The sequence below is a fragment of the Emydura macquarii genome, unplaced genomic scaffold, assembly GCF_026122565.2.
Source record: "Emydura macquarii macquarii isolate MOO-44397 ecotype Brisbane River unplaced genomic scaffold, CSIRO-AGI_Emac_v2 contig_312, whole genome shotgun sequence".
Taxonomy (NCBI): domain Eukaryota; kingdom Metazoa; phylum Chordata; order Testudines; family Chelidae; genus Emydura; species Emydura macquarii.
The window spans coordinates 953,483-978,866 of NW_027130449.1; the positions used below are offsets into that span (position 1 = coordinate 953,483).

The following is a 25,384-nucleotide window of genomic DNA, read 5'->3' on the forward strand; positions in this document are numbered from 1 at the left end:
TTTGAACTTGGAAGCATTTATTGAATTTGTTGAATAGGCAGAAGTTTGAATTTGTGCTTCAAACAAACAAAAATCTCTTGTCAATTTTAACCATCCCATGGTATTCCCTTTAAATCAGATTTTGGCATTACTGATCAGCGGTAGCAACAGGGCTAATTCTGGGCTGTTGGAGTACTCACCGTCCATGGTGTATGTGGATCACACATGATGAAAGAAGTCAGAGATACAATTTAACCTTGAACGTGAATATTAGTCAAAACAAACCTACACTATCTCTAGAGAAGGGCTAATGAATGAAGAGAGTGAATGCTCTAGGAAGGAAAACTGCTCCTGGGAACAACCATCTACCCTGTGCACAGGCTGTCTGCTGACAAAGTCACCTGCTCCTGAACATTAGGAAAAGCTGATCCCAGGATGACCTTTCATGGGTTCTTCCCAGAGTGTGCATGTGCTGAAGCAAGGTTATGGATTGCAAGTCGTGTGGTTGAATTCCCATCTGAAATGTCACATGACGAGACGACGGACTGCAATGCTCGAGTATAAGCTGAAGAATCAGAAAGTGAGTGTTACTAACAGCAGCACCTTACACCCTGAGCCAGCTTTTCCTCTGGAGTCATTTGCTAAACTGGGAATTGAACAAAAAATGCAGTTGTACCGCTTGACAAAAATAGAAAGGGACATTTTCCCAAGGGTCTTGTCTCTGAAGGGGGAAAATTCATAGGATCTATGGGTAGCGAACAATCATGTGCTGCTGTTGCTGCATAACTGAGCAAGATAAGCTTTCCGCATGGCTGCGTGGGCAGTGTAGTTGCTTAGCAGATTACAGCATGGGAAACTGAGACAATGGGGAAACTGGAGACAGAATATGAGGAAAGGCACTGCAGATTGGACACCAAATGGGAGACTAGAAATGAAAGATCCCAACTCCATAAGAGAGCCTTGCATGTATTCTGCACACGAGCATTGGAAGTGTAAAGAGATTGAACAGCAATTCCTCACTCGCTCACCAGCCCGTTCAGATGTTCAGGGCTCTTTCCTCACACCACCAGCATTTGAAATAGAGTAAGGAAAGCTCCCAACATCATTGCATGCGTCTGAGACGCATTAGTTGTTGTAGGGCGAATAAAGAGCCTTGAAACTAGAAGCCAGAAGTAAGTGCTGGAGCAGCTGATTTTCAACCAGCTGGAATTCTACAATGCACACGTGGTTTGAGGTTCTGCATGTGCATGTTTGGGCACTGTAAAACAGCAGCAGCAATAGCACCACCACTTGTGTGGGCCATTACTGGCTCTAGGAGTGGGTATTTATTTTTACAAAACTGTTGCATTCCCCATTTAAGTCCCAAGTCTTTTTATTTTTGGAAAGCAGTTCATGAGGATTGCCCCAAAGGTGTGTACAACCAAATACCCGAATAGTTCTGCAAGATCATTTGAACCACAAGCCTGCTTCTTTACAAGTGATGGATAACATCTCCCTGATTCATCTTCCAACAAAGACCTTGGCATCAAAGTGGAGAGGGGAGTTTCAAAGAGCCAGTCATTTTCTGTACCATTTACATGTTTGCTTTGCAGTATTTTTTCTCCCTAGAACGTGTCCCCATGCAAATTTGGCAAATATAATTGCATTATTAAAACAAATTTAGGTGCATCCCTAGAAAGCTGCCAACCCAGCTCTCAGTGGCATAGTTGCAGTTCCTCAAAGCAAGGGTTACAAAGGGTGTTGAGTGTCTGCAGAATGCCAGGCTTTCCTAGTTCCTGGATTTGGACTCCCCCTTAGCTTTGCATTAGCAAGACCAACCGCTGGTGCTTAGCAAGTTCCCTTTAACTTCTGTATAAAAGTTTCAAAATGTATCTGTGCTACAAGAAAATCTAGTTCAAGAGACCACTGAGGCTATCAAATGAAATACTACCAAAGTGGTCTATTATCCCCTGGCCGTGTGTATGGGTGCTGTGTGCATGCATATATATGTGCAGGGCCCACATTAGCGTAAGTTAATGGAAACTGCACTATGAAACTATGGGAACTCCTAGCCTGGTTTTACATTTGCCTGGACGGCAGGACTCAGACAGCTGATCTCAACTATTGGGTCTACATGGACTCCTTACTAGGAAGCAAGAGCTCATACCCTTATGGTTTTTGTAGAACGCGCAGTTGTTGGCACAGGTATCAGGATGGGAGTCCCAGAAATCAGCCCCACAGCAGCACAATGGTGGTAAGTCAATATTATGCAGTTTTATCTTCTCCCTCATCTGAGCTCTTAAAGCGTCTATGTATCTGCAAAAAAACCCAAAAGACTTCTTTTTAGGATGATAGGATGATACCACTGCCTTCACTGGTCCCACTGGGAGTCTGTTCCTGTGTCCAGGATTTTGAGAACATGACAAGGGTGGACCCCAGACATTTACCAGCTCACCTCATGTATTCCTTATTTCTTTGTTGCTTTTCTTTACTCTTCTTCACTCTTCTCTCCTCCAGTTTGAGCTGAGCCAGTATTTCACATGCTTTCTCCCCAGAACAGGTGTCTTGCTGATAGGCCATCGCCTGCATCCTCTGCTCCTCTGCACGACGCTGGTGCTCCTTCTCACTCTTAATTCTGTGGACAGAAGTGCTATTTAACTGGATCTTTCAGAGAGAAAGAAGATGGTCCCATGGTCAGAGGACAGGACTAAGTCAAGGATACTAGGCATGGGATCTAGGGTATGTCACATATCCTCTTTCCCTCCACAACTGAGAGATATTGACAATACTCTCCTTCCAGAAGCATTAGATCTACAGCAAGAAGTTGGATTCTGCTACTTTCTCCCAGGCCCCAACTAGTCACCTACCCGCAGAGTAAAACAATTCTGCCCTGTGTTTAATTGTAGCATCAACTTTCTATTTCATAAGCTTTTAAACATAGCATAACTGCATCCTGCAATTTGTTAAAGCTAATTTCCCCTCCTGGCTTCTCCATTGGAGAGCGTTGTGCCTTGTGTGTGTCCATCTCCTTTCCTTTATAACTTCTCTTGTGTTTCTTTCATTGTCTTTTGTTCTCTTCCCCCATGTTTTCTGTCTCACATTTCTCCTCTTCAAAGAGCTCTGCCCTCTCCACCCACAGGCTTGCTTCTGGCTCTGAGGATTTGCACACAGTTTCAACAGTCAGATTCTAAGGCCAGAAGGGATCGTCGTAATTATCTAGTCTGACCTGGGATTTCAACTATCCCCTTATTGACGGGGTACATGTCACCTCAAGACGAGATGCAGAGATAAAATTTCTTGACACCTTAAATGACTGCTTCTTGGTGCATCTATTCCTGGAACCCACAAGAGGAGAGGCAATTCTTGATTTAGTCCTAAAGGAAGCACAAGTTCTGGTCCAAGAGGTGAATATAGTTGAACCGCTTGGTAATAGTGACCATAACATAATCAATTTTAAACGTCTCTATGGGGAGGAAAAACACCAAAGCTCCACACCATGGTAACATTTAATTTCAGAAAGGGGAACTACACAAAAATGAGGAAGTTAGTTAAAACAGAAACTAAAAAGGTACAATTCCAAAAGTGAAATCCCTGCAAGCTGCATAGAAACTTTTTAAAGACACCATAATAGAGACTCAAATTAAATGTATACCCCAAATAAAAAAACATAATAAGAGGACCAAAAAAGTGCCACCATGGCTAAACAAAGTAAAAGAAGCAGACACAAAAAGGCATCCATTAAAAAATGGAAGTTAAATCCTATTAAGAAAAATAGAAAAAAGCATAAACTCTGCCAAGTGACGTGTAAAAATATAATTAGGAAGGCCAAGAAAGAATTTGAAGATCAGCTAGCCAAAGACTCAAAAGGTAACAGCAAAACATTTTTTAAGTACATCAGAAGCAGGAAGCCTGCTAAACAACCAGTGGGGCCCCTGGACGATCGAGATGCTAAAGGAGCACTCAAGAAAGATAAGGCTATGGTGAACAAACTAAATGAATTCTTTGCATCTGTCTTCACGGCTGATGATGTGAGGGAGATTCCCAAACTTGAGCAATTCTTTTTAGGTGACAAATCTGAGGAATTGTCCCAGATTGAAGTGTCAGAGGAGGTTTTGGAACAAACTGATAAATTAAACAGTAATAAGTCATCAAGACCAGATGGTAGTCACCCAACAGTTCTGAAGAAACTCAAATGTGAAATTGCAGAACTACTAAGTGTGGTATGTAACCTATCCTTTAAATCAGCTTCTGTACCAGATGACTGGAGGATAGCTAATGTGACGCCAATTTTAAAAAAAGGCTCCAGGGGTGATCCCAGCACTTACAGGCCGGTAAGCCTAACTTCAGTACCAGGCCAATTGGTTGAAACTATAGTAAAGAACAGAATTATCAGACACATAGTTGAATACGATTTGTTGGGAAAAAGTCAACATGTTTTTTGTAAAGGGAAATCATGCCTCACCCATCTACTAGAGATGCAACACCATGCTCTGGGTATCCCTAAGCCTCTGTCTGCCAGATGCTGGGACTGGACAACAGATGATCGTTTGATAATTGCCCCGCTCTGGTCATTCACTCTGAAGAACCTGGCCCTGGCCACTGTCAGAAAACAGAGTACTGGGCTACATGAAACATTGGTTTGTTCCAGTATGACCATTCTATGGCCAGTCTTATGTTCTTACTAACCAATGAGAATCAACCTTTCTTTAAGAAAAATAACTAAAAAGTGCAAATGCAAACCAGTATTAAAAAAATGATGATTTAAATCAAGGTTTCGTGCTTGCTGATTTAAATCTTGATTAAAATTGGTGATTTATGTCAGTGATCTAAATCAATTCACCCTGGCCAGGGGTCAGGGAACAGGAAGAGACAAATCACTATGTAAGAGAGGTATGAAATCCTGAAGTTAATGGAGTTTCTGGTCCCCACCCCTTCTGAAGAATACAGGAAGGGTTTTTATTCACTTTAAATCAACTGCAACTATGTGGCAGAAAAAAAGATTTTACTAAGAACTTTCATATGTACTATTTAACTTGGTTCTCAATTTGTCCAGCACTTAGTGATTGGATTAGCACCAGGTTAAACTGTATAAACAATAAATGCACCAATCCCTGGTTAAAATGCTCATTTGGGAGTAGTATTTCCTCTTTTAAAGCTCAGAGAACATCCTCGCACATCTGCAAACCATGGCTCCAATCTGACAAACACCAATGAATGAGTCCCTCTCAGCATGTGAGGAGTGTCTCTGCCATCAGTGAGGATATTCACGTGCACAGATCAGAGCCAGTGAGTATTATCTGAAAGTTAAATCGGGACATCAGGATACAGTTTGTGTCATGTACAGATAAGATCAACCATTCAAGAAGTCACTTGACATTTCTTGATCTATGACAGGAACGGATTCCTTCCAACGAGGCGCAAAAGAAATGGAAAAAGAAAGGATTCAGTTGTAATAGGTGATGCAGTTGCCCTTCCTACACATTTAATGAGCCAAAGTTAAAAAATAGGTAATACCTATTACCATCATCTTGTCCACCCCCAATGGCCACAAAGGGGCGCTCCCTACACAGCACTCCAGTTATTTTGGCCAGTCCAATTTTAAGTGAGTTATCTCATCTCACTGGGACAGTTTTCCTCAAACAACAGATTTTACAGTCAAGAAAGTTTTACTGATTTTTACCCCTCTTTCTTGATCAGCTTCACCCCTTAGTTGTAGCCCCTTAAGCTGTGCCACATCAATTCCCCCCGTCTCCTTTGGGTTTACACTCTTCAAATACTTCTATATGGTTCTTATACTCTTAGTCATTATACCACGTATACCAGGATATGGTATATATGTTTGATGAGAAAGGGGCTGCGGTACATGGCAGCACTTGAGAGAATTAAGCAAATAAAGCTTCCCGCTCAGATTCACTACAGTAGCTTTTCTGTTAGCCACACACCAAATTCTGGGCAAAACAAAGGAACGACATATGCAAGAAAAGAAAATAATTCAATCAGTAAGAGGACTAAAGGATGGTAATAGAACTCATGCCAATCAACATGGTTTTGTGGAAAATATATCTTCTAATCTCACCAAAAAAAACCAAAAAAGTGATCAGTTTGACAAGTTTGGTGGATAAGAGTAACTTGCATAGAAACAACACACTTAAAACTCCAATATGGCATTTGTCTTAGTACTGTGATTGTGATTAACAGAACTGGCATCATACAAAATCTATGTAGAATATATGAAGTTATTAGAAACTGGCTAGCAGATTTCGATATAGAATTGTTAATGGAAGACCTTCATAAAAAAGGGGCATTTCTAGAGGGTTTGATTCTCAGCCCAGCCATATTTTTAATCAGTGCCCTAGAAGAAAAGTATTACCAATAAAGTTAAGATCTGTGGACTAATAAATAATAATGGGGAAAGATCACTTACACAGAGCAACCTGGATTGCTTGGGAAATTAGGTCTGATTAAACAATGAGTTAAACGCACAGAGAAATGCAAGGTCATCAAGTTAGGACCAAGAATGTAGGCCATACTTGTAGGATGGGCTACTCTACCTTGGAAAGCAGCATCTCTGATGAGGACATCTAGCAAGCTGGTTGTTAACCATGACCCCTGAGCTCCCAGTTTGATGTTGTGGCCAAAATAACTAATATGCCCAAAGATCATATGAACAGGAGAATAGCCAGTAGAAGTAGGGAGACTCTGCATACAGCACTGACAAGACCATCATTTGAATATTGTGTCCGGTTCCTGTGTCCATGCCTCTAAAAGAATGTTAAAAAACTTGAGGGTTCAGAGAATAATGACAGGAATGACTGGAGGTTTCGGAAAACATGTCTTACAGAGATTTAAGGAGCCCAAACTATGTAGTTTAATCAAACAGAATGTTAAGAGCTGACATGATCACAGTCTATCTACACTGCAATCAAAGGTGTCACTACAGCTCAAGGACACAGCCAAGCTAGTCTGAAGAGTGGTAGTGAAGCCACAGCAGCTTGGGCTGCAGTAGCCCAGTCAAGACACTGGTTACATACTCTAGCAGCTACAGGTGCTGCAGCCACACTTCTGATTGCAGTGCAGACATCCTGTGTAAGTAGAAGATACCTAATAGTAGAGTGCTCATTAATGTAGCAGACAAAAATCACCACAAGATCCAGTGGCTTGAAGTTGAAACTAGATAAATTCAAACGGGAACTAGGCGTGCAAACTTAACCGCGAGAGTAAATAACCACTGGAACAGCTTACCAAGGCAAACAGAGGATTCGCTCTAACCTGAAGTCTTTAAATCAAGATTAGACATCTTTTTAAAAGCTTCCATGCTAGTCAAACCACAAGTTATTGGCTTTGATGCAGAGGTTACAATGAAATTCTATGGCCTGCATTATGGAGAAAGTCAGACTAGATTACTACAATTGTCCATTCAGGCCTTAAAATCTGTGAAATTTATGACAATCTTCTTTCAGTTGACTGTACATCAAGGGTAACATCTATAAAGAAATCCATGATCATTAGTAGGTACTTGCTTTGCAATTTTCTTCTGCCGCTCCTTCTGCTTTTGCTGTTCCTTTACTTGCTCTCTCTCAATATCCATGAAGAGACGTCTGTATCTCAGATACTGATTTTGATGCTGCAGGAAAGAGGACATAGTCTTAAGAGGGAGTATCTTGGTGCAAAATACAGAAGGACCTGAAGATGGCACTGCAAGAACTCACACTGTGCACGTTACACAATAAGAATTAAAGGAGGAAGAATTAAGTTTTTGAGCTCAGAAGTCTCTCCAAATATCACACTGCCTAAAAACCCAATAAGCAAAACCCTGTGAAATCCATCCTAGAGTTTACCTGCTGCAGACAGTGATACTGACCACAGAAAAAACAGAGGTCTTCTCAGTCATCTTGTGCTCACTACCTATAAGTTTCTGCTTTCTCCTCAAGGAAGAATTAAAATGTTTTCACTGCACATGCTCCAGGACTAAGTGAAAGGCAGGGAAAAGGCTGTTACCTTGCTTCTCTTTTCTTACCAGCTATCTTGCAGAATCACGATCGTAGTACAAACATCTTCTACAGCAGGAGTTCTCAAACTTTTCCATAGTGTGACATCTTAATAGCAAGACTGTTTCATGGACACCAGCTACAGCAATTGCTTATGTGAGAAAGTACGGTATTTTTACTGGAGCTGGCCAAAATTTTTTAAGAAGAGTTTTCCCTATCAGAAAATGGTGTTTCATTGAAATCAAAGAGGTTTCACTGGAATATGCCAATTGACAGAAAAGTTTCCAACCTATTTGAATGGAAATGGAGGATTTTTTTCCAATTTTTGTTTTGTTTCAAATTTAAAAAAAATTAAATATATTAAAATTAAAAGATTTTCAATGTTTTGACATTATTGAAATGTTTTGTTTCTATGAAGTATTTCGGAATTTCTGTTCCATGGTAAATTTTGACTTTTTATCCTGATTTGAGATTAAAGGAAATTTTGAAGTGTCAGACTTTCCCATAGGACAGAAATTCCATTTTCCTCGATCACCTCTAAATTTTGCCTTTTTCAATATTATTTTGTATATACAAATGAGGTGGAGCCAGCACCACGTGACCAGCCAGATCCTTGACAACCACCAGCAAGGGGTCTACAGGCCAGTTTGAGAACCTCTCCACTCCTGACTGACCTGCAGGTGATCCCCTGACCACCTGCACCCATAATTCTTCCTCTACCCAAAGACCTCTACTGTAGAATCTCTGAAAGGAGGGACATCCAGCATAAAGGAGGGCCTGTAGTGGGAAGCTAGAACCAGGAGTGTGGAAGAGTTACATTGAGGGGCTGGGGACATTTTTCTCTTTAACACTTTCTATTCAAAATGAGAGACCACGCTCTTTTTAAGATTAGCCCTTTATCTGGTCAACCATAATACATGTGAAAAAGCCACATCAACTCCAGCATCAGCTTGAACATTATTAAGCATCAATGGTTCCACAGGGAAGATATATAGCGCATGTGGAGTTTAAGGGGAAGTCTTTGCTGTCAAGTCTTTGCTCTCCCACCCAGAGAATTCAGAGGGAATTAAAAAACCCATGGATGTACTAAGTGTGGGGAAAACTTCTGTCTAAGATCACATCCCACACAGATTCATAAGTTTTAAGGCTAGAAGGGACCATTAATAGCAGCCTTTAACTATCTGAAAGGGGGTCCAGGGAGGATGGAGCTAGAGTGTTCTGAGTGGTTGTAGATGACAGAACTAGGAGAAATGGTCTCAAGTTGCAGTGGGGGAGGTCTAGGTTGGATATTACAAAAAGCTTTTTCCTGAGGAGAGTAGTGAAGCACTGAAATGGGTTACCTAGGGAAGTGGTGGAATCTCCATTCTTAGAGGTTTAAGGCCCAGCTTGACAAAGCCCTGGATGGGATGATTTAGTTGGGGTTAGTCCTTCTTTGAGCAGGGGATTGGACTAGATGACCTCCTGAGGTCCCTCCCAACTCTATGATTCTATGATTTTATGATTAAGATCATCTAGTCTGATCTCTGGCTTAACACAGGCCATAAAATTTCACCCAGTAATTCACCAATCAAGCCCATAACTACAGGTTGAACTAGTTCATCTTTCACATGGGAAAGAAACTCTATATTGGCACACAGTCTGGAAATAGCTTCAGGACAGAGGCCTGCTGAGCACACATCAAACACTGCACATGGCAAAGAAATCCAGGTCAATTCTTCCCTGGTGGGGAACTGCTCCATGTACCTGACCTAGAAACCAGTTTTTCCTTCATGTGTAGCATTTGATGAATTGCTATTCCACTCTGTTTGTATAAGGACTTTCTCCCATGTAAACCCGCTGCTAAGAGTTGAGATGATTGAACGTGGTGATCATGAAGCTAGAAATAATGGTGTGTGCAAGATACTGGCAGGCTTGCAATGGAGGAATCAAGGTTCAGGGTGAGAAAGGAAATGGGAAGTTGAGCAGAAGAGAGCAGTAAGCTGAGAGGAATGGATGGAGGAATAAGTCAGAAGGATAGATATTCAGAAGAGAGAGACCATTTGGAAGCCATGAAGGAAAGATTCTATGGCTCTCAGGGGATTCAGTGGTTGTGAAGTAATTGGTAAGAAGTTGTTAAAATAATTTAAGAATAAAAGCAAATTGTTTGTCAGCTGAAGCTTATGTATAAATACGACAAGACCCACAAGTGAAAGAAGAAAATGTTACATTAAAATGAGAGGAAAGTGAAAGGGGGTGGGATGGGAAGCATCTACTAAAATAATTCTGTCTTCTGGGTCTTCCAGGGGTTTGTGTCTTCCTAGGCTGTAAACTCAGCAAGGCATGGACTATCCTGACACGGTCTGTACTTAACAGTTCTTAAATATGAAGTGATAGCAGGGATCACATCATCCTGTGTGCTGTACAGTACCAAGCACCCCAAGAGGGCTCCATAAATATATTGGTTATGGATTCACTGCATGGTGAAACTAGAATTATTTTGTTACAATGTATGTTCTGGAGGAATTTTGCTGCTGAAATCCAGGGCAGTGCTACAATAGATAACTCTGGCGTGTTCCAGACCACAGTAGCCAAGAGATTTCCCGCTACGGATGGGTACTTAGCTTGCAAAGCTGTACTGTGCATGCTTTGCAGTGTAACTGGATTCTAACATATGTAAGTGGGAAAATAAGCTTCGCTTGTACTGAAGGCCAGTCCTATGCGTAAAGGAATGAAAACCTCACACAGGAGCTAATTCCATCAACAATGATGGACCGCAGTAAAGATCCAACAACAGACAAGTATCAATCTCCCCTCACAACGAAGGAGAGCCTAAAAATAAGCCAAACGGCAAGAGAAGAGAAGTCCCCATGAGCTGAGCATGCACTTTACTCTTGGACCACAGTGGTTCAGTGGGTGTGTAAGTCTTTCGTGGCAGTGTGCATGATAAGGAAAGTTATGGAATCCATGCGGGGATCATCTCACCAGCCGAGATTACGTAGTTCTGGTTCTAACTGCCCCCAAGATTCCATGTATTAAGTCAACCAACAGCATTAGGGATATCAGTATGTACATTGCTATGCCGCCAGCTTTGATGTATTATCCTAGTTCCGGTGTCTTACAGTGAACAGCAGTTTCCCCTAATGTGCCCTGCTCTTGATATAATTCAGATACAGATGCTGAAAACACAAATAAGACTTGACACTATTTGACATACTTGTTTCTTGGTTTCTTCTTTGTCTATCCCAGGCCAAAGTATAAGGGGAGCTTGGACATCAGTGCTCAATCCTGAAGACGGGCCAGCAGGGTCTGACTCCTTCATTGATCCAGTATAAACCTGAAAAAAAAAAAAATACAGGGGAGAAAGACGTGATTGGCCTCAGTACTTTTAATAAGCCATAATGTCAAAACACTTCTGTTGAGGAGTCTCAGTTTATAACAATGATACAGGGCTTTTGACTAAGTACGCAAGCCTTGTACATCATTCATACAACACACACACCCAATATGGGGCACTAACATTGCTGATAATTGTATGCATGGCACAAAGAAAACATCATTTCTGAACAGTAATAGTATCACCAAACATCTGCATTTCTACAAATCAGGCATTTAGAACACTGCCATGAACGTTTGTTTTGGACAGAAACAAAATAAAAACCTCAGCTTGGAAGCAAACTGAAGAAGTTTTATTCATGGCTATAATCATTTCTGGAAATCGAACTTGCCCCCGTTAGTCCAGAAATTGTTCAATACTCTTTACAGAGTAAAATATCTAAAGAATCACAGTCAATCTGTGGAACTCATGGTCAGAGGTTGTTGTGAAGGCCAAAAGTATAATAAATGGGTTCAAAAAAGAATTAGATAAATTCATAGCTGTTAGCCAAGATGGTCAGGGACACAACCTCATGCTGTGTGTTCCTAAATCTCTGACTTGTGTGAAGCCAGTTGTAAGTGTGATGCTTTAGCCAGAGAAGCCTTTGCCCTTTTAATATAAATACTATAATTCCACGATCTAGGCTTAAGTACACAATGTGTTCAGTTCCACTTGTCTAACTCATGGCACGCAGAAAGCCAGTGAAGAAGAGATTCTTCAGTACACTATCTAAAGAATCAGGGTTTGGAATGTGTATTTTTTGTGGACTTTTGTATATTAATGAAGGTGACCAAAGTTTGCACAACCATTGTTTGACTAAGGGCAAAGCACTCATGTATGCACTCACCTATTACGGATGGATAAGTCTGTCTTGGAGTTTGCTTCCCCCCCACAAAGGCATTACTATAGGAATGCAGCTTTCTGTTTTACTTTGGGTGCAAGTGATACAGGCAACTCTTACATGAACTCTGAACTAGGGTCCTGCCAGGAATCATAGACTATTAAAGTTGGAAGGGACCTCAGGAGGTATCTAGTCCAACCCCCTGCTCAAAGCAGGACTAACCTCAGCTAAATCATCCCAGCCAGGGCTTTGTCAAGCCAGGCTTTAAAAACTTGTAAGGATGGAGATTCCATCACCTCCCAAGGTAACCCATTCCAGTGCTTCACCACCCTCCAAGTGAAAAACTTTTTCCTCATGTCCAACCTAGACCTCCCCCACTGCAACTTGAGACCGTTGCTCCTTGTTCTGTCATCTACCACCACTGAGAACAGTCTAGATCCATCCTCCCTGGAACCTTTCAAGTTGTTAAAGGCTGCTATCAAACCCCCCCTCATTCTTCTCTTTTGCAGACTAAACAAGCCCAGTTCCCTCAGCCTCTCCTCCTAAGTCTTGTGCTCCAGCCCCTAATCATTTTTGTTGCCTTCCGCTGGACTCTCTCCAACTTGTCCACATCCTTTTTGTAGTGGGGGGCCCAAAACTGGACACAATACCCCAAATGCAGCCTCACCAATGCCGAATAGAATAATCACTTCCCTCGATCTGCTGGCAATGCTCCTACTAATGCAGCCCAATATGCTATTAGCCTTCTTGGCAGCCAGGGCACACAGCTGACTCATATCCAGCTTCTTATCCACTGTTACCCCAGGTCCTTTTCTGCAGAACTGCTGCCTAGCTCGTCGGTCCCCAGTCTGTAGCTGCGCATGGGATTCTTCCGTCCTAAGTAATACCTTTCAGTTCACTCGAAGCATATTTATTTGCAAAGTTAAGGTTGCTTATGCACTAATTTGTCTTGTAAAACCATTGTTTAAGAATCAAAAACTGAATTTGGGGAGATTGGAGGACTCTGCTAGCCGGTAATGGGACATAACACAAAAACTGTGCAAATACCGCAAAAAACTATTTGCAAACTGTTCAATTCCATGCGCAGATTCTTGGCTATATTCACTACCTTTTTATTAGTTTCACAAACATTTGTACCAATGAATACTTGTTCACAAGAATAATTTCAGAACGTGGAAGTCTCACAAATACTTAAGCAAATGTTTGAACCAGCCAGAACTTGCTCAACCCTCTTGCTTCAATATTTAGAATCCAATCATAGATAAAAAAAACCCATCACATGTCTAATATAACCATTCTTGGCACAAATACTCTAACTGGAGCAAACAATTTATCAGCAACCCCTTGGGTGAAATGTTTGCATAAAGTATCAACTTCAAACCAATGCTCAAATAAATAAATACATCAGCTTGCTTGCAAACAGAAAAAAAATCTGTTAATTAAATATGCTGTCACAAGTGGCTGCCCCAGATTCACATGGAATATTCAACTCCAGCCCAGACTGGTAGTGATAACAAAAAATAAATATCTAGTTGGTGACTTGAGTGAATAGGCACCTACATCAAAAAAGTCATCACCAAATGGTACCCTTTGCTACCAAGCTTAGCAGAGAGGTCCAAGTAGAAGTCTGAACTCATATCTGGAGCCTATAGGTCAGGTTAGGAAGTCATCTGGCAGGGCATCACCGCTGCTCAGACAAGTAGCTGTTCTGGAACAGCAGTCTCCGGAGCGATCTTTCTGGCACCATGCACCAACATGCTCAAAGACCAGAAACCACTTTTACTTAAAACAAAACAAGGATTAAGGACACCCAGGACTGGCTGAACCCAACCTTGGTCACATCAGGTCTGGAATTTTAGAAGTCTTACTTTTCCAAATTCTAGTTTGTAGTACAAATTGTCATCATCTTGCTCAGTCTGATTTTTGGTTGTTGCCTGGTCTTGTAGTTCAGCTGGAAGGTCATGATGTCCTGCCAGAGGAAATTCCTCACACTCACCCTCTTCTCCATGTACTGGAGATGGCCTGAGAGATACCTGTTTCTGGAGAAATAAACATGAGATTTAAACTTAATTGCATTATTTCAGTGCAGGAGCAGCTCATGAATACAACATACTTGCGAGCTTTGGGTGTAAGAGCAACCTGAGGACACTTGTTCTCCGGAAGAGTAGAGACTAGGCAGGTTGTCATGGAAGAGTGGAGACTAGGCAGGGGACATGCTCAAACTTCGGCAGAGGGTGATGAGCAAGAAAGAATCTGCACTATCAATATAACTGGTGGACACATTTTGTCAACAGTGCAGAAGTGACTAGCTAGTGGGAATAAAGGAATTGGTCTTCTGTGCATGTCATTTTGCAGTTGCAGGAGATGCAAACATTAAATAAAAGACAACACTTGCTAATTGTTGCTACAGGTTCTCTCAATACTTAGAACAGGAGCCATCTGTGCCATCCATGATATTTGTGGTACAAATAGGAACCATCTGGGGCATTTACAAAGTACAGGGTGCTGAAATTGCAGGTTTTCTGGAGTCACAGATGGGGCAAATCAAGGTGTGCAGAAACTTGGGACCTCTCAGATTATATTTACCCTACAGTAACTATGGTTCTTTGGGATGTTGCAGTCAATGTAGGTTCTATTGTAAGTGAATAGCAGTATCTGTTAGTGTGGTGCACACACTCCATTCCTTCTCATGCTCCCATCTGAGAGCAGAAGGGTGGGACAGCCACAACCCTCCCTTGGTTCCCTTGCAATTCAAAGTCCATTGTTGTGGAGGATTCTGAAAAGCAAGAATGGAGAGCAGACCCACACAGATTACAACTCAACCTGCCCCTTACTGTAAGGTAAGCAATTGATCTCTCTTCTTCAAAAGTGCCCGTGTGGATCCCACAGCAGGTGATGGGAAAGCAGTATCCTCATTGGACGGTGGGAATGAGGAGTTTCAAATAACAATTGAAGCACTGCTTTCCAAAACTTGGCACCTGATCTTGCCTTGAGGTCAAGGACATAATACCTGACAAAGGTCAGTGACCTGCTCTCCATTGCTGCCATAGAGATCTCAGACACTGCCTATTCCTGAAGACGCTGCCTATGCCCTGGCAGAGTGAGCCTTGACACGCGGAAGGAAAGGTTCGCCAGGTACCTTGTTACAAGTGGAAATACACTGGGTGAGATCCACTTTGAATCTTTGCAATGAGATGGCCTGACTTTTTGAAGGGCTGGACGTGGCCTCAAAGAAGTGAGGAGACACCCTAAAAGGCATGGTCCCATTGATACAATGGAGCAAAAATTCTGTCCATCAGGAGCTAGCCCAGATGGGTTGAGTTCATTTGTTTTAGTTTTCTGCAGCAAATAAAGAGAATGCTGAGGAGTTTAGCTGAAGTTGAAGGACAGTGAGTTGGACATTCACTAAGTCCTATCTTGCTGCCACTAAGAGGGCCGTGGCTGCCCCACCCTTAATGCCCAAACACCAGAGCATGAGGAGGAACAGGGCCAAGCCATATCCGTCAGGGCTGTGCTATCCAAAAGGCTCAAATCTCATACGCATGAGGTGCATGAGCATTTACAATGAGATCCACAATAACACACTCAAAGGACAACAGATTCTAGTTTAAGCTGAAAAAAACCTAGAATAAAAATTTGTGGATAACTTTTATTGAACTAACACATGGGAGCATATGACACATCACCAGGCCATGGAAAATAGAGGGATGGTGTTCACAGGGAAGCAGGCAGGATATTGATTCAGACTCACGCTATTTGAAGAGGCAGTAGTTCTTAAAGGGCACCTGTGAAAATGATGCAAGATAAAATGCATACCCAGGGTATCGTGGACTCAGGATTTATTCTACTTTGCTCTTTCTATGGCCTGACGAAAAGGAAGATTCTTGAAACCTTGCAATAGGCCAGACCAATCTAGAATGCACAATGGCAAGAGGGGGGACAAAGGGTTTTATTGGCCTATGTATGTAATGACTGTTACTCATGAGCACCGAAGCCACTGGCATCCCAAGAGAGTGCCAATAAAACATTTGTACCTCTTCACCCTGGCACGCGTTCTGCGTGCCACAGGGCTGTAACAGAGACAGGCTCGCAAACACCTCAAGTACCATCAGACAATAGTTAAGCTATTTTTGTAGCTCTTCCACCATAAAGCCAAACTCCTTGACCACCACAAGTGCAGTAGTGCACATGTCAAGAGAACCCTCTTAATGACTCGAAGCAGTTCTCTACATGAGAATGTGTCAGTTTTAAAAGCCTTCTACAAGAAGTCGGGTCCCTTTGGGAAGCTGGGAAATGACAACCTCGCCTCCTCCCCCAATTGTCTAATGGTATAAACACCTTGGGGAAGGGAGGAGTCTTGCTAGGTCACATAACATCCTGCCTTTACCCATCATTTGGGCAGGACTGACTGTGGCTAACCCTGAGCCGTGGGCCACTGGCATGTTGGGAAGGGAACTCCACATTTTAAAAGGAGAGATACAGAAGGAAAGGTTGGTCTGGAAGGCTGATTTTTAAAAAAATATCTATCTAGACAGCTACATGACACTGTTTGAAATGCTAGCCCTGAAAGTGAACAAACAAGAAGACAGACTGCTGGTCACTCTCTCATAACTGTGTTGGCTCTGCAGGGCAAAAGAAGGTTGCTGATACAGAAGAGCACTGGCATATCTGCTCCCTGTGTATTCAGGACTGACAGGTGAGAAGGAGCCATCTTTACTGTCATTATTCAGAGCAGGACTCTACTTTAATGGTGGTTCAGTAAGTTTCTTTTCATGTGGTTTTCAATGGAGCTTGCTTTACTTTAATGAATAGTAATAAGAGGGGAAAGAGGTGAAAGAGAAAGTAACAGGACAGTCTAAGGCACACTACTCTGTACTGTAAAGGCATATCCTTGGATCCCTCAACCCTGGAGAATTTAAAACATACGGGATAGTTAATTTAGTGACAGCAAGAACCCATTTTGTTTTACCTTTTATTGAAAAGATCCACCACACTATACTATGTGGTTGGCTGACTGGACAGGATTCAGATTGTCACACAGTGCAACTAATAGTTCATGATCACCCTACTAGTGGCTGAGCTGTGTCAGCTGCTCACTTACATTTCTGGTGGGGCTGGCATGCCAGATGCCTCCTGGAAGTTCTGGTGGGCCTGCTCCTTTGGGCACGGTTCTGCAAGATGCTAGCCGGCGACGGACCTGTTTCATGGTTTTGCTAAGCTGCCAGTAAGAAAGAGAGATCAGCAAAGTGCTACCAGGTTGACAGTTTAATGGTCACTTACTGCTATGAAAGAGGGAAAGGCCAAGAGGTTCAGTTACAAGGTAGAAGATTTCATGTCTGAAAGTATTTTTGTCATTCTAAGGGGCCAGTGTAGTCTTGGTACTTTGCCTGAGGGTGCAATGCAGCATCAGCCGCTTGCCTGTTGGGGGTAATCCACTGATAGGTACATGATGGGTAGCTGTAGTGCCTTGCCAGTATACCTCAACTCTAATCCATAGGAACAGCTCTTGGTAAGACAAAGGATTTCGTTTATGGCCAATTCACCCCATGATCAGTCTGCTGAGATTGCCTGGGACATGGCTTATTAGTACATGATCACCATGAGTTTGTTTCACATGCCTCAAAGCTGTCAGTCTGACTGCGTCCAACTGACCTATTGTAAATTTGGGCTGCGGCCCTATACATGAGAGCTTCTAGATCCCATTCCAGCTACTCAGTCACAGTTGCTGTGTGACTGGCTCAGAGAAAAAGCTTCAGTCAAAGCAGCCTCAACTCTCTTTATCACCAGTAACCTGGGCAAGAGAGGGTGGAGGGCTTCACCCCTTCTAAAATATCTGTTACCAGCCAGTACCAGAAGTTAGATGTCTATCTTGATCGAGCTGATGGAATTCTCAAAGTCCTATGTGCTCATGTATATACTGAGACAGACACTGAGCAATGTTAGCGCAGGGTGGTGGTGGGTGTTTCTCTTTTTATTCTGGTTGTTTTAATATAAGCCAGTCTAAAGGCTTATGACACAGAAAGATACCATGATTATTAGAGAGCATGCTGACCCAAAGTCCCACAGCCAGATCCCTCTAAACGTCACTGAATTTGAATTGGGAACTGAACTGTTCAGCTCAAGCACAGCCATGTGGAAGATTGCAGTTTAAAAAATTACTCCCTAAGATGCATCATAAGCATCACTAACTTTAAAAAAAAAAAAAAAAGATAGATAGTCCCCACCCCACACATTCCACATGGCTTTATCTCACATCTTTGTTACTCGATATGTAGAATGTCAATGGGGAGATGCTCCATCTAGTGCCTCCTACCCAACAATACACATCAGTAGGGAAGAAGCCAAGGTTTTATTTCACTTTGGAGGTTTTTCACTACAGTAGACGCAAGCATCCCTTTAACTGATGATGGATCAAATTTAAGTATAGCATCCTCAAAAGGGATATTTGTTGTTAGTTTTAATACTCAGATTACTACAAAATGGAATCTCAACAACATCAAGAATCCAAATAAAGTTCCCCATATAATAGGGATGCAATGCATCTGAGGGTGCAGGCTGATGTGATTGCAGAACCACTGGTCATGGCGACTCGGGGAGGTCCTGGATAATTGGAAAAAGGCAAATATAGTGCCCATCTTCAAAAAAAAGGGAGGAGAAGGAACCAGGGAACTACAGATCAGTCAGCCTCACCTCAGTCCCCAGAAAAATCATGGAGCAGGTCCTCAAGGAATCCATTTTGCGGCACTTGGAAGAGATGAAGGTGATCAGGAACAGTCAGGATGAATTCACCAAGGGCGAGTCATGTCTGACCAACCTGATCTCATCATAGAAGGTAATGACTAGTTTTGTGGATGTGGGGAAAGCAGTGGAAATGATATACTATGACTTTAGCAAAGCTTCAATACGATCTACCACAGTATTCTTATCAGCAAGTTAAAGAAGTATGTGTTGCATGAATGGACTATAAGATGGATATAAAGCTGGCTAGATTGTTGGGCTCAACAGATAATGATCAACGGCTCAATGTCTAGTTGGCAGCTGGTAACAAGCGGAGTGCCTCACGGATTGGCTCTGGGGCTGGTTTTGTTCAACACCTTCATTAATGATCTGGAGGATGGGGTGGATTGCACCCTCAGCAAGTCTGCAGATGACACTAAGCTGGGGGGAGTGGTAGATATGTTGGAGGGTAGGGATAGGAGACAGAGTGACCTAGACATATTGGAGGACTGGGCCAAAAAAAATCTGAGGAGATTCAACAAGGACAAGTGTAGAGTCCCGCATTTAGGATGGAAGAATCTCATGCATTGCTACAGACTGGGGACTGACGGGCTAGGCAGTAGTTCTGCAGAAAAGGACCCAAGGGTTATAGTGGACAAGAAGCTGGATATGAGTCAACAGCGCGCCCTTATTGCCAAGAAGGCTAACGGAGTATTGGTCTGCATTAGTAGGAGAACTGCCAGCAAATCGAGGAAAGTGATTAAATCCCTCTATTCGGCACTGGTGAGGCCACATTTAGAGTATTCCAACCCTAATCTTCTATGATTCTAACAGCTCTGTACTTCACCACCACATTGCATTGAATGTAAACACAGTGACATCCAGTGGATAAAAGGCAAGACTGGAGTAAGAACACTAAATACGCCACCATCTTCTACTCAGGAACAGGTAAGTATCATGACTGAGGAGATGTACAAAAGGTAGAGTAGGGTGAGAGAAGTAAAGCATTGTAATGTTATATTGTAATGACTCAGTTATAACAATCAAACACACACGTGCTTTCCTTGCAATTCTAAGGGTTAGAACACTCTGCAAAGGCTTTATGTTCACAATATGAAAGTTCAATCTCAGTTCTAAAACAGAATGCTTCTGTATTGCAGTTGGGGAAGTTTTTCACTATTTGTTACAGAAAATACGTTTTCATTCTGGGCACACAACAGATGGAGGTTGGGAGATTGTTATCAGGCAGTAAATACTCACTGTGTTGGCTTGCTGATGGAATACTTGGCTTTGCTTCTCTCTTCCCCGCTCCTCCCAACTGGCACAAAGCTGCTGCACAGGGATCAAGTTGGTACCAGAACTGCAGATGGCAGATTCTCCATTACTTCGATACACACATGTATTCCTCTTAGGGGTCAAGTGCAGTGCAGAATCTGAACATTGCATCACAACAGAGCTTTCTTTTTCTGCCTGCAGTGATATGGGAGGGAACAAAAAACAAACAAACACCCATACAAGTCCAGAACAACCATCTTTCTGAAGTCACGCATTGAGTACATCCACAGTGTTGGCAGTTTGATGCCCCTACTGCTACTTGTGGAATTTTCATTCATGTGAGGAGAGAACGGTAACTTACCAGTCCCAGTTGAATTGTTGGGGTTACTGCCCCTGTGGCTCTGCACTCAAAGGCTGAGTGCACCTGAAGGTTAGTCCCCCTCAGATCACAGAGGTGACCCCTTGTGGATCTGAACATGTGGAGCAAGTTTATTAGAGGGAATGGCAGTGCTAACCTCCCTTTCCTCATTCATCTTCTCCTGCCAGAGTTCAAAGATGCAAGGAGAGGAGGAAGTATGGATCCTCAGAGGCAATACCTCTTTCTCCTTCTTCGTCTCCTTCTCTGCTGACAAGACAGGGGAGTGGAGAAGAGAGCAAGGAGCTAGCCCAGCACAGTGACATGTAGCTCAGGCAGATTGCACTTGGCAGTGTAGCAGCCAGAAGTAACTCGCTAGGAAGGTTCTAGAGGTACTGCAGGTTGGAACATGCACTTGAGGAGGCTCATGCTCAACTACCAGTACCTGCAAGATCCAAAATACAGAACGAGGTAAGCTCCCAGCCAGTCACACACAACACAAAAATAAAAGTCCTGCCAGGGTCATATCTGTAGTAGACACCTCAGCAGTGGTTTTCAGTTGAGTGGGGGGAGTTCCCTTCTGATCTTCCCTAGGACATGGATCTCTGAACATTAGGTCTGTGCAAAAGGCCTAGAGTTAAAGCAATTGTGGAATTAATACTTGCAAGTTTCCTGACTACTCTCCAATTAAGAGATAAGCCTTAAGTTTATATGAATAGTGGTTGTTTTTACACAGGAATTTTTGCTTTTGAAGTACTGTCACCATCTAAGCAAGGCTCTTGTGTGAATCAGAGCAGACAGAGTCTGGTGTTGATAAAGGTTTGCCCTACCGCTTCATAGGATTTCTGGAGCTGCTGCTTTCTCCTCATCTTGATTTGCCGATTCACTCTCTGCTTCACTTCACCCTGGAAGCGTTTCAGATTTTCCTCTTTTTCCTTTTGTTGCTCTTTTAACTCCTCTTCGACCTGAAATGCTGAAGCCTGGAACAGGTTAAGGCAAATTTTCAAGTTAGCTTTTTTGCCATGCAGCTTCACAAAAAAGCCTGGATTTCAGCTTCTCTCTTGTTGGGATCTGTACAAAGAACTACAGGCAAGCAGTACCTCTAGGGAAAGGGAGTCGTGTCAATTTTCTGGTTTAAAGATACACCATTAGCCAAAATTGTGACTTTGTCAATATAACACAGTGTTCTGTGAATCTAGTAACAGCTGCCCAGGTGAGTTGGAGAGATCATGTTACAAAGTGTAAATCTTTATTCTCCCCCCCCCCCTTTAAATACATAATATATAAAAAAAAAAAAAAAAAAGGAGAAAAAGAAAAGGGGCATGTTTAATAAAGCGGTTCATGGAACAATATTAGACATGAAGTGCACTTGCTGGTCTCAGAAGGACTAACAGAAGCCACAAAACCTGAATCAGAAATGTTAGGGTTGAAACCCCTTGTGGTCTCAATTAAGGCTCAGTGCAAGTCCCATATCTGTTTTTCAACCACGTTTTCATGAACCCAGCTGAGAGCTATTATAATGTGACAGGAGACTAACTTATGGGGCCAAAATAAAACAAGACTTGCTCTTCTCACAGTATTTTCACCATCTGATACAAAACAAACACTTATATAAATTAGCAATTTCAAGTTTCTCACTTGCAATCATGAGGACCATTCATTCAATAGTATTAGCTTCAAATATGACTTAGCACCTCACCACGTGCAGGCATTCAATATTCCCCAACACAAATTAGATAAATTGCAAGAAAACTCAGGAAAAAAACCTGGCATTTTCTTTCAGATTTGCCTCTCTCCATGTATAGTACCAAAATAGATAAGTCACAGCACATAAAACCAAAATGGAAACAGCATTTCTAAGACTGTCTCCAAAATGCTCACACTACACCCTCCTCCCATCAGGGCCAGAATGGATTCTTATAGATTGTACTAGAGAAGGGCTTTGAGGCCCTAACACCCCATTGTCACAGAATCCATGACTTCCTGCAACTTCCGTGACATTTTCTACTTCAGCTGGGGAGGGGGCCCAAGAGCTGTCAGCCACTGGGGGGCCTGGTGGCTCCCTGGCCCTGTGGGCAGGGGAGTGGGACCTGGTGCTCTGAGTCGCAGCCAGTAGCAGAGGACACCTCGAGCTCCCTGCCGCTGGCCATGGTCCCTGCAGCTCCAAGGCACTGCGGCCCGGCAGTGGTTCCCAGAGCTCCCTGCTGCTGTGGGTGACCAAGGCTCCCAGCTGCTGCTGGTGGCCCCTGCAGCTCCTAGCTACTGCGGGCAGCAGAGAGCTCCTGGAGCTCAGATCCACTGCTGCAGGAAGCCCTTTCATCTCGGAGCCACCGCAGGGCCTGAATCACCTCAGGTGGTGGGGCCCCCCACAGCTCCAAGCCACAGACTGCACAGGGCAGTGAGGGGGTCAGCAGACCTAGAGCTCCCAGCCCTGCCCCGCAGCTCTCATCCCACCCCAATCAGCCCCATTTCATCATAGTTATTTTCAATAAAAATCAGGGAGAGGTCACAGCTTCCAAGAATTTTTGTTTTGTGACCTCTCCCTGACTTTTACTAAAAATAATCATGATAAAATCTTAACTTTAATCATGGTCAGCATTCTAGTCTGATCTCCTACACATTGCAGGCCACAGAACCTCACCTACCCACTCCCGTAATAGACCCATAACCTCTGGCTGAGTTACTGAAGTCCTCAAATCATGGTTTAAAGACTTCAAGTTACAGAGAATCCACCACTGATATTAGTTTAAACTTGCAAGTGACCAATGCCCCATGCTGAAGAGGAAGGTGAAAAACCCCTAGGGTCTCTGCCAATCTGAGCTGGAGGAATAGTCCTTCCTGACCCCACATATGATGATCAGTTAGACCCTGAGCATGTGAGCAAGACCTACCAGCCAGACCCCTGGGAAAGAATTCTCTGTAGTAACTCAGAGCCCTTTAATGTCCCTATCACCAACCATTGCAGATATTTGCTGCTAGCAGTCACAGAGCAGTTATACGCCATTGTAGGCAGCCTCTTCATCCCATCCCCTCCACAGAAACATATCAAGCTCAGTCTTGAAGCCAGCTAGGTTTCTTGCTCCCACTGCTCCCCTTAGAAGGCTGTTCCAGAACTTCACACCTCTGATAAATAGAAACCTTCATTTAACTTCAAGCCTAAACTTGTTGATGGCCAGGTTCCATCTATTTGTTCTTGGTGTTTAACTTAAATAGCTCCTCTTCCTTAACCACACCTAAGTTCTTCCAGAAAAATCCCTAGATTCTGCAGCACTCACATGGAAATTCTGTGGAAGCTTCAGAGAAGTTTTAAGAATGGAGGTTTTATTGAGTTACACATGAAAATGAATAATCTCAGCAGTATAGCAGCCATTGTGGGAATTATTTTATTGATAGTTACAAAAACTGAACTTGTCTCCATCTCTTCCAGAGTACCACAGATTGTCATCTTAAGGGTTTCTGCATTAACAACCCTTTAAGATGAAGGGAACAATTCATGTATTTCATAGGTATCATTTCAGGCTGTCTGTCAACTCAGGAAGTCAATCCTGCATTGGTTTACATTCAGGTCACCTTCTCTAGGTTATCTTCACAACTATGAGTACTAGAAACAGAATTCAATAAAATAGATTTTGCAGTAAGGAAGTGCAGTGGAATCCCAGAATACAAAGGGCCCTGCCCATGACTATCATTTTTCTGGGGAAGAGTAGAGAAACAAGGAGCACAAAGTCAAGGAATAATATTTAGGAGCAACAATCTGGACCCCACCTAGGATTCCCCCTGGAGAGGATCTGCTCCCAGCCTGGGCTATCAAAGTGGACAAGACAACAACCTGGAGAAAGCAAACCGGGTAATAGGCAAATCATGCACACAGGGCACTCACGAAGGCAACGCTCTCCTCCCACGTGCCACCAGCTTGGGCACTCTCCACCCAAACCCCCACAGGGGCCACACTCTGGTTCCTCTCAGCCAGCACCGCCTGGTTCACCGCCATCCACAGACATCGCGCTTTGTCCCTTGCAGGCTGTCTGACCGCCATGCTGCGGGCACACGGCTGCTGCTTGGCAGATGGCAGCACCCCGGCCATGGGGGGAGCCTGCCCCTCATGCACAGCCCTGTCCAAAGACAATGAAAACAACTCAAGGGAGAGTTCTAGGCAAAACCAGCCGAGTGCCTCACAGACACCCCAGCCCAACCCCACCAAACCAACCCAGCGCCCCTGCCCTGCCCCAGACATCCCTCCACCACCCCCACACACTGCCCACTGCCCCCCTCCCACCCTGCCAGACACCCCTACCCCACCCCCACAAACCAACCCAGTGCTGCTACCCTGCCCCAGACATCCCTCCGCCACCCCCACAAACCAACCCAGCGCCCCTGCCCTGCCCCAGACATCCCTCCACCACCCCCACACACTGCCCCCTGCCCCCCTCCCACCCTGCCAGACACCCCTACCCCGCCCCCACAAACCAACCCAGCGCCCCTGCCCTGCCCCAGACATCCCTCCACCACCCCCACACACTGCCCCCTGCCCCCACTCCCACCCTGCTGGACACCCCCACAAACCAGCCTAGGACCCCCTACCTCCACCAGACACCCCTACCCCGCCCCCACAAACCAACCCAGCGCCCCCTGCCTCCACCAGACACCCCTACCCGGCCGCCCAAACCAGCCCAGCACCGCCCACCGCCCACCGCCCACCGCCCGCACAGGCCGGCGCAGCACTAACGCCCCCTCACCCCGCAAGGAACCGAACCCCGCACGTGAGCCGCCGCGGCTGCACGCAGGTCAGGTCAGGTCAGGTCAGGTCAGGTCACGTCACCTCCCGTCACGCGCAGGTCAGCCTAGCCCAGCAGCAGCCGCCGCCAACCGTCACTTTGAATCCAGGCTCCGCTTCCGCC

General features: G+C 43.8%; 1 protein-coding gene across 2 annotated transcripts; it reads right to left on the minus strand.

Moving 5' to 3' along the window:
- Positions 1–25,384, minus strand: CCDC15 (coiled-coil domain containing 15). Of its 2 annotated transcripts, none has more exons than XM_067563162.1 (11): positions 25,306–25,384; positions 24,367–24,598; positions 21,317–21,466; positions 20,117–20,326; positions 17,241–17,357; positions 14,008–14,178; positions 11,140–11,259; positions 7,479–7,582; positions 2,414–2,593; positions 2,126–2,274; positions 1–544 (listed from the first exon to the last, which is right to left on the minus strand). In XM_067563162.1, exons 2-11 carry the CDS (start codon positions 24,568–24,570, stop codon positions 423–425), a joined length of 1,527 nt encoding a protein of 508 aa, XP_067419263.1. In that variant the 5' UTR covers positions 24,571–24,598; positions 25,306–25,384; the 3' UTR covers positions 1–422. The 2 variants fall into 2 exon arrangements, with proteins under 2 accessions (XP_067419263.1, XP_067419254.1); XM_067563153.1 differs by lacking the exon at positions 25,306–25,384 and adding an exon at positions 25,223–25,303.

Excerpts from the sequence above, each read along its gene's own strand:
- CCDC15 (XM_067563162.1), bottom strand. The coding sequence starts at position 24,570 with ATGGCCGGGGTGCTGCCATCTGCCAAGCAGCAGCCGTGTGCCCGCAGC. Across the intron at positions 14,179-17,240 it reads ATGCCAGCCCCACCAGAAAT|AAACAGGTATCTCTCAGGCC; the intron begins GTAAGTGAGCAG and ends TTATTTCTCCAG. Across the intron at positions 7,583-11,139 it reads AAGAAGAAACCAAGAAACAA|CATCAAAATCAGTATCTGAG; the intron begins GTATGTCAAATA and ends TCTTTCCTGCAG.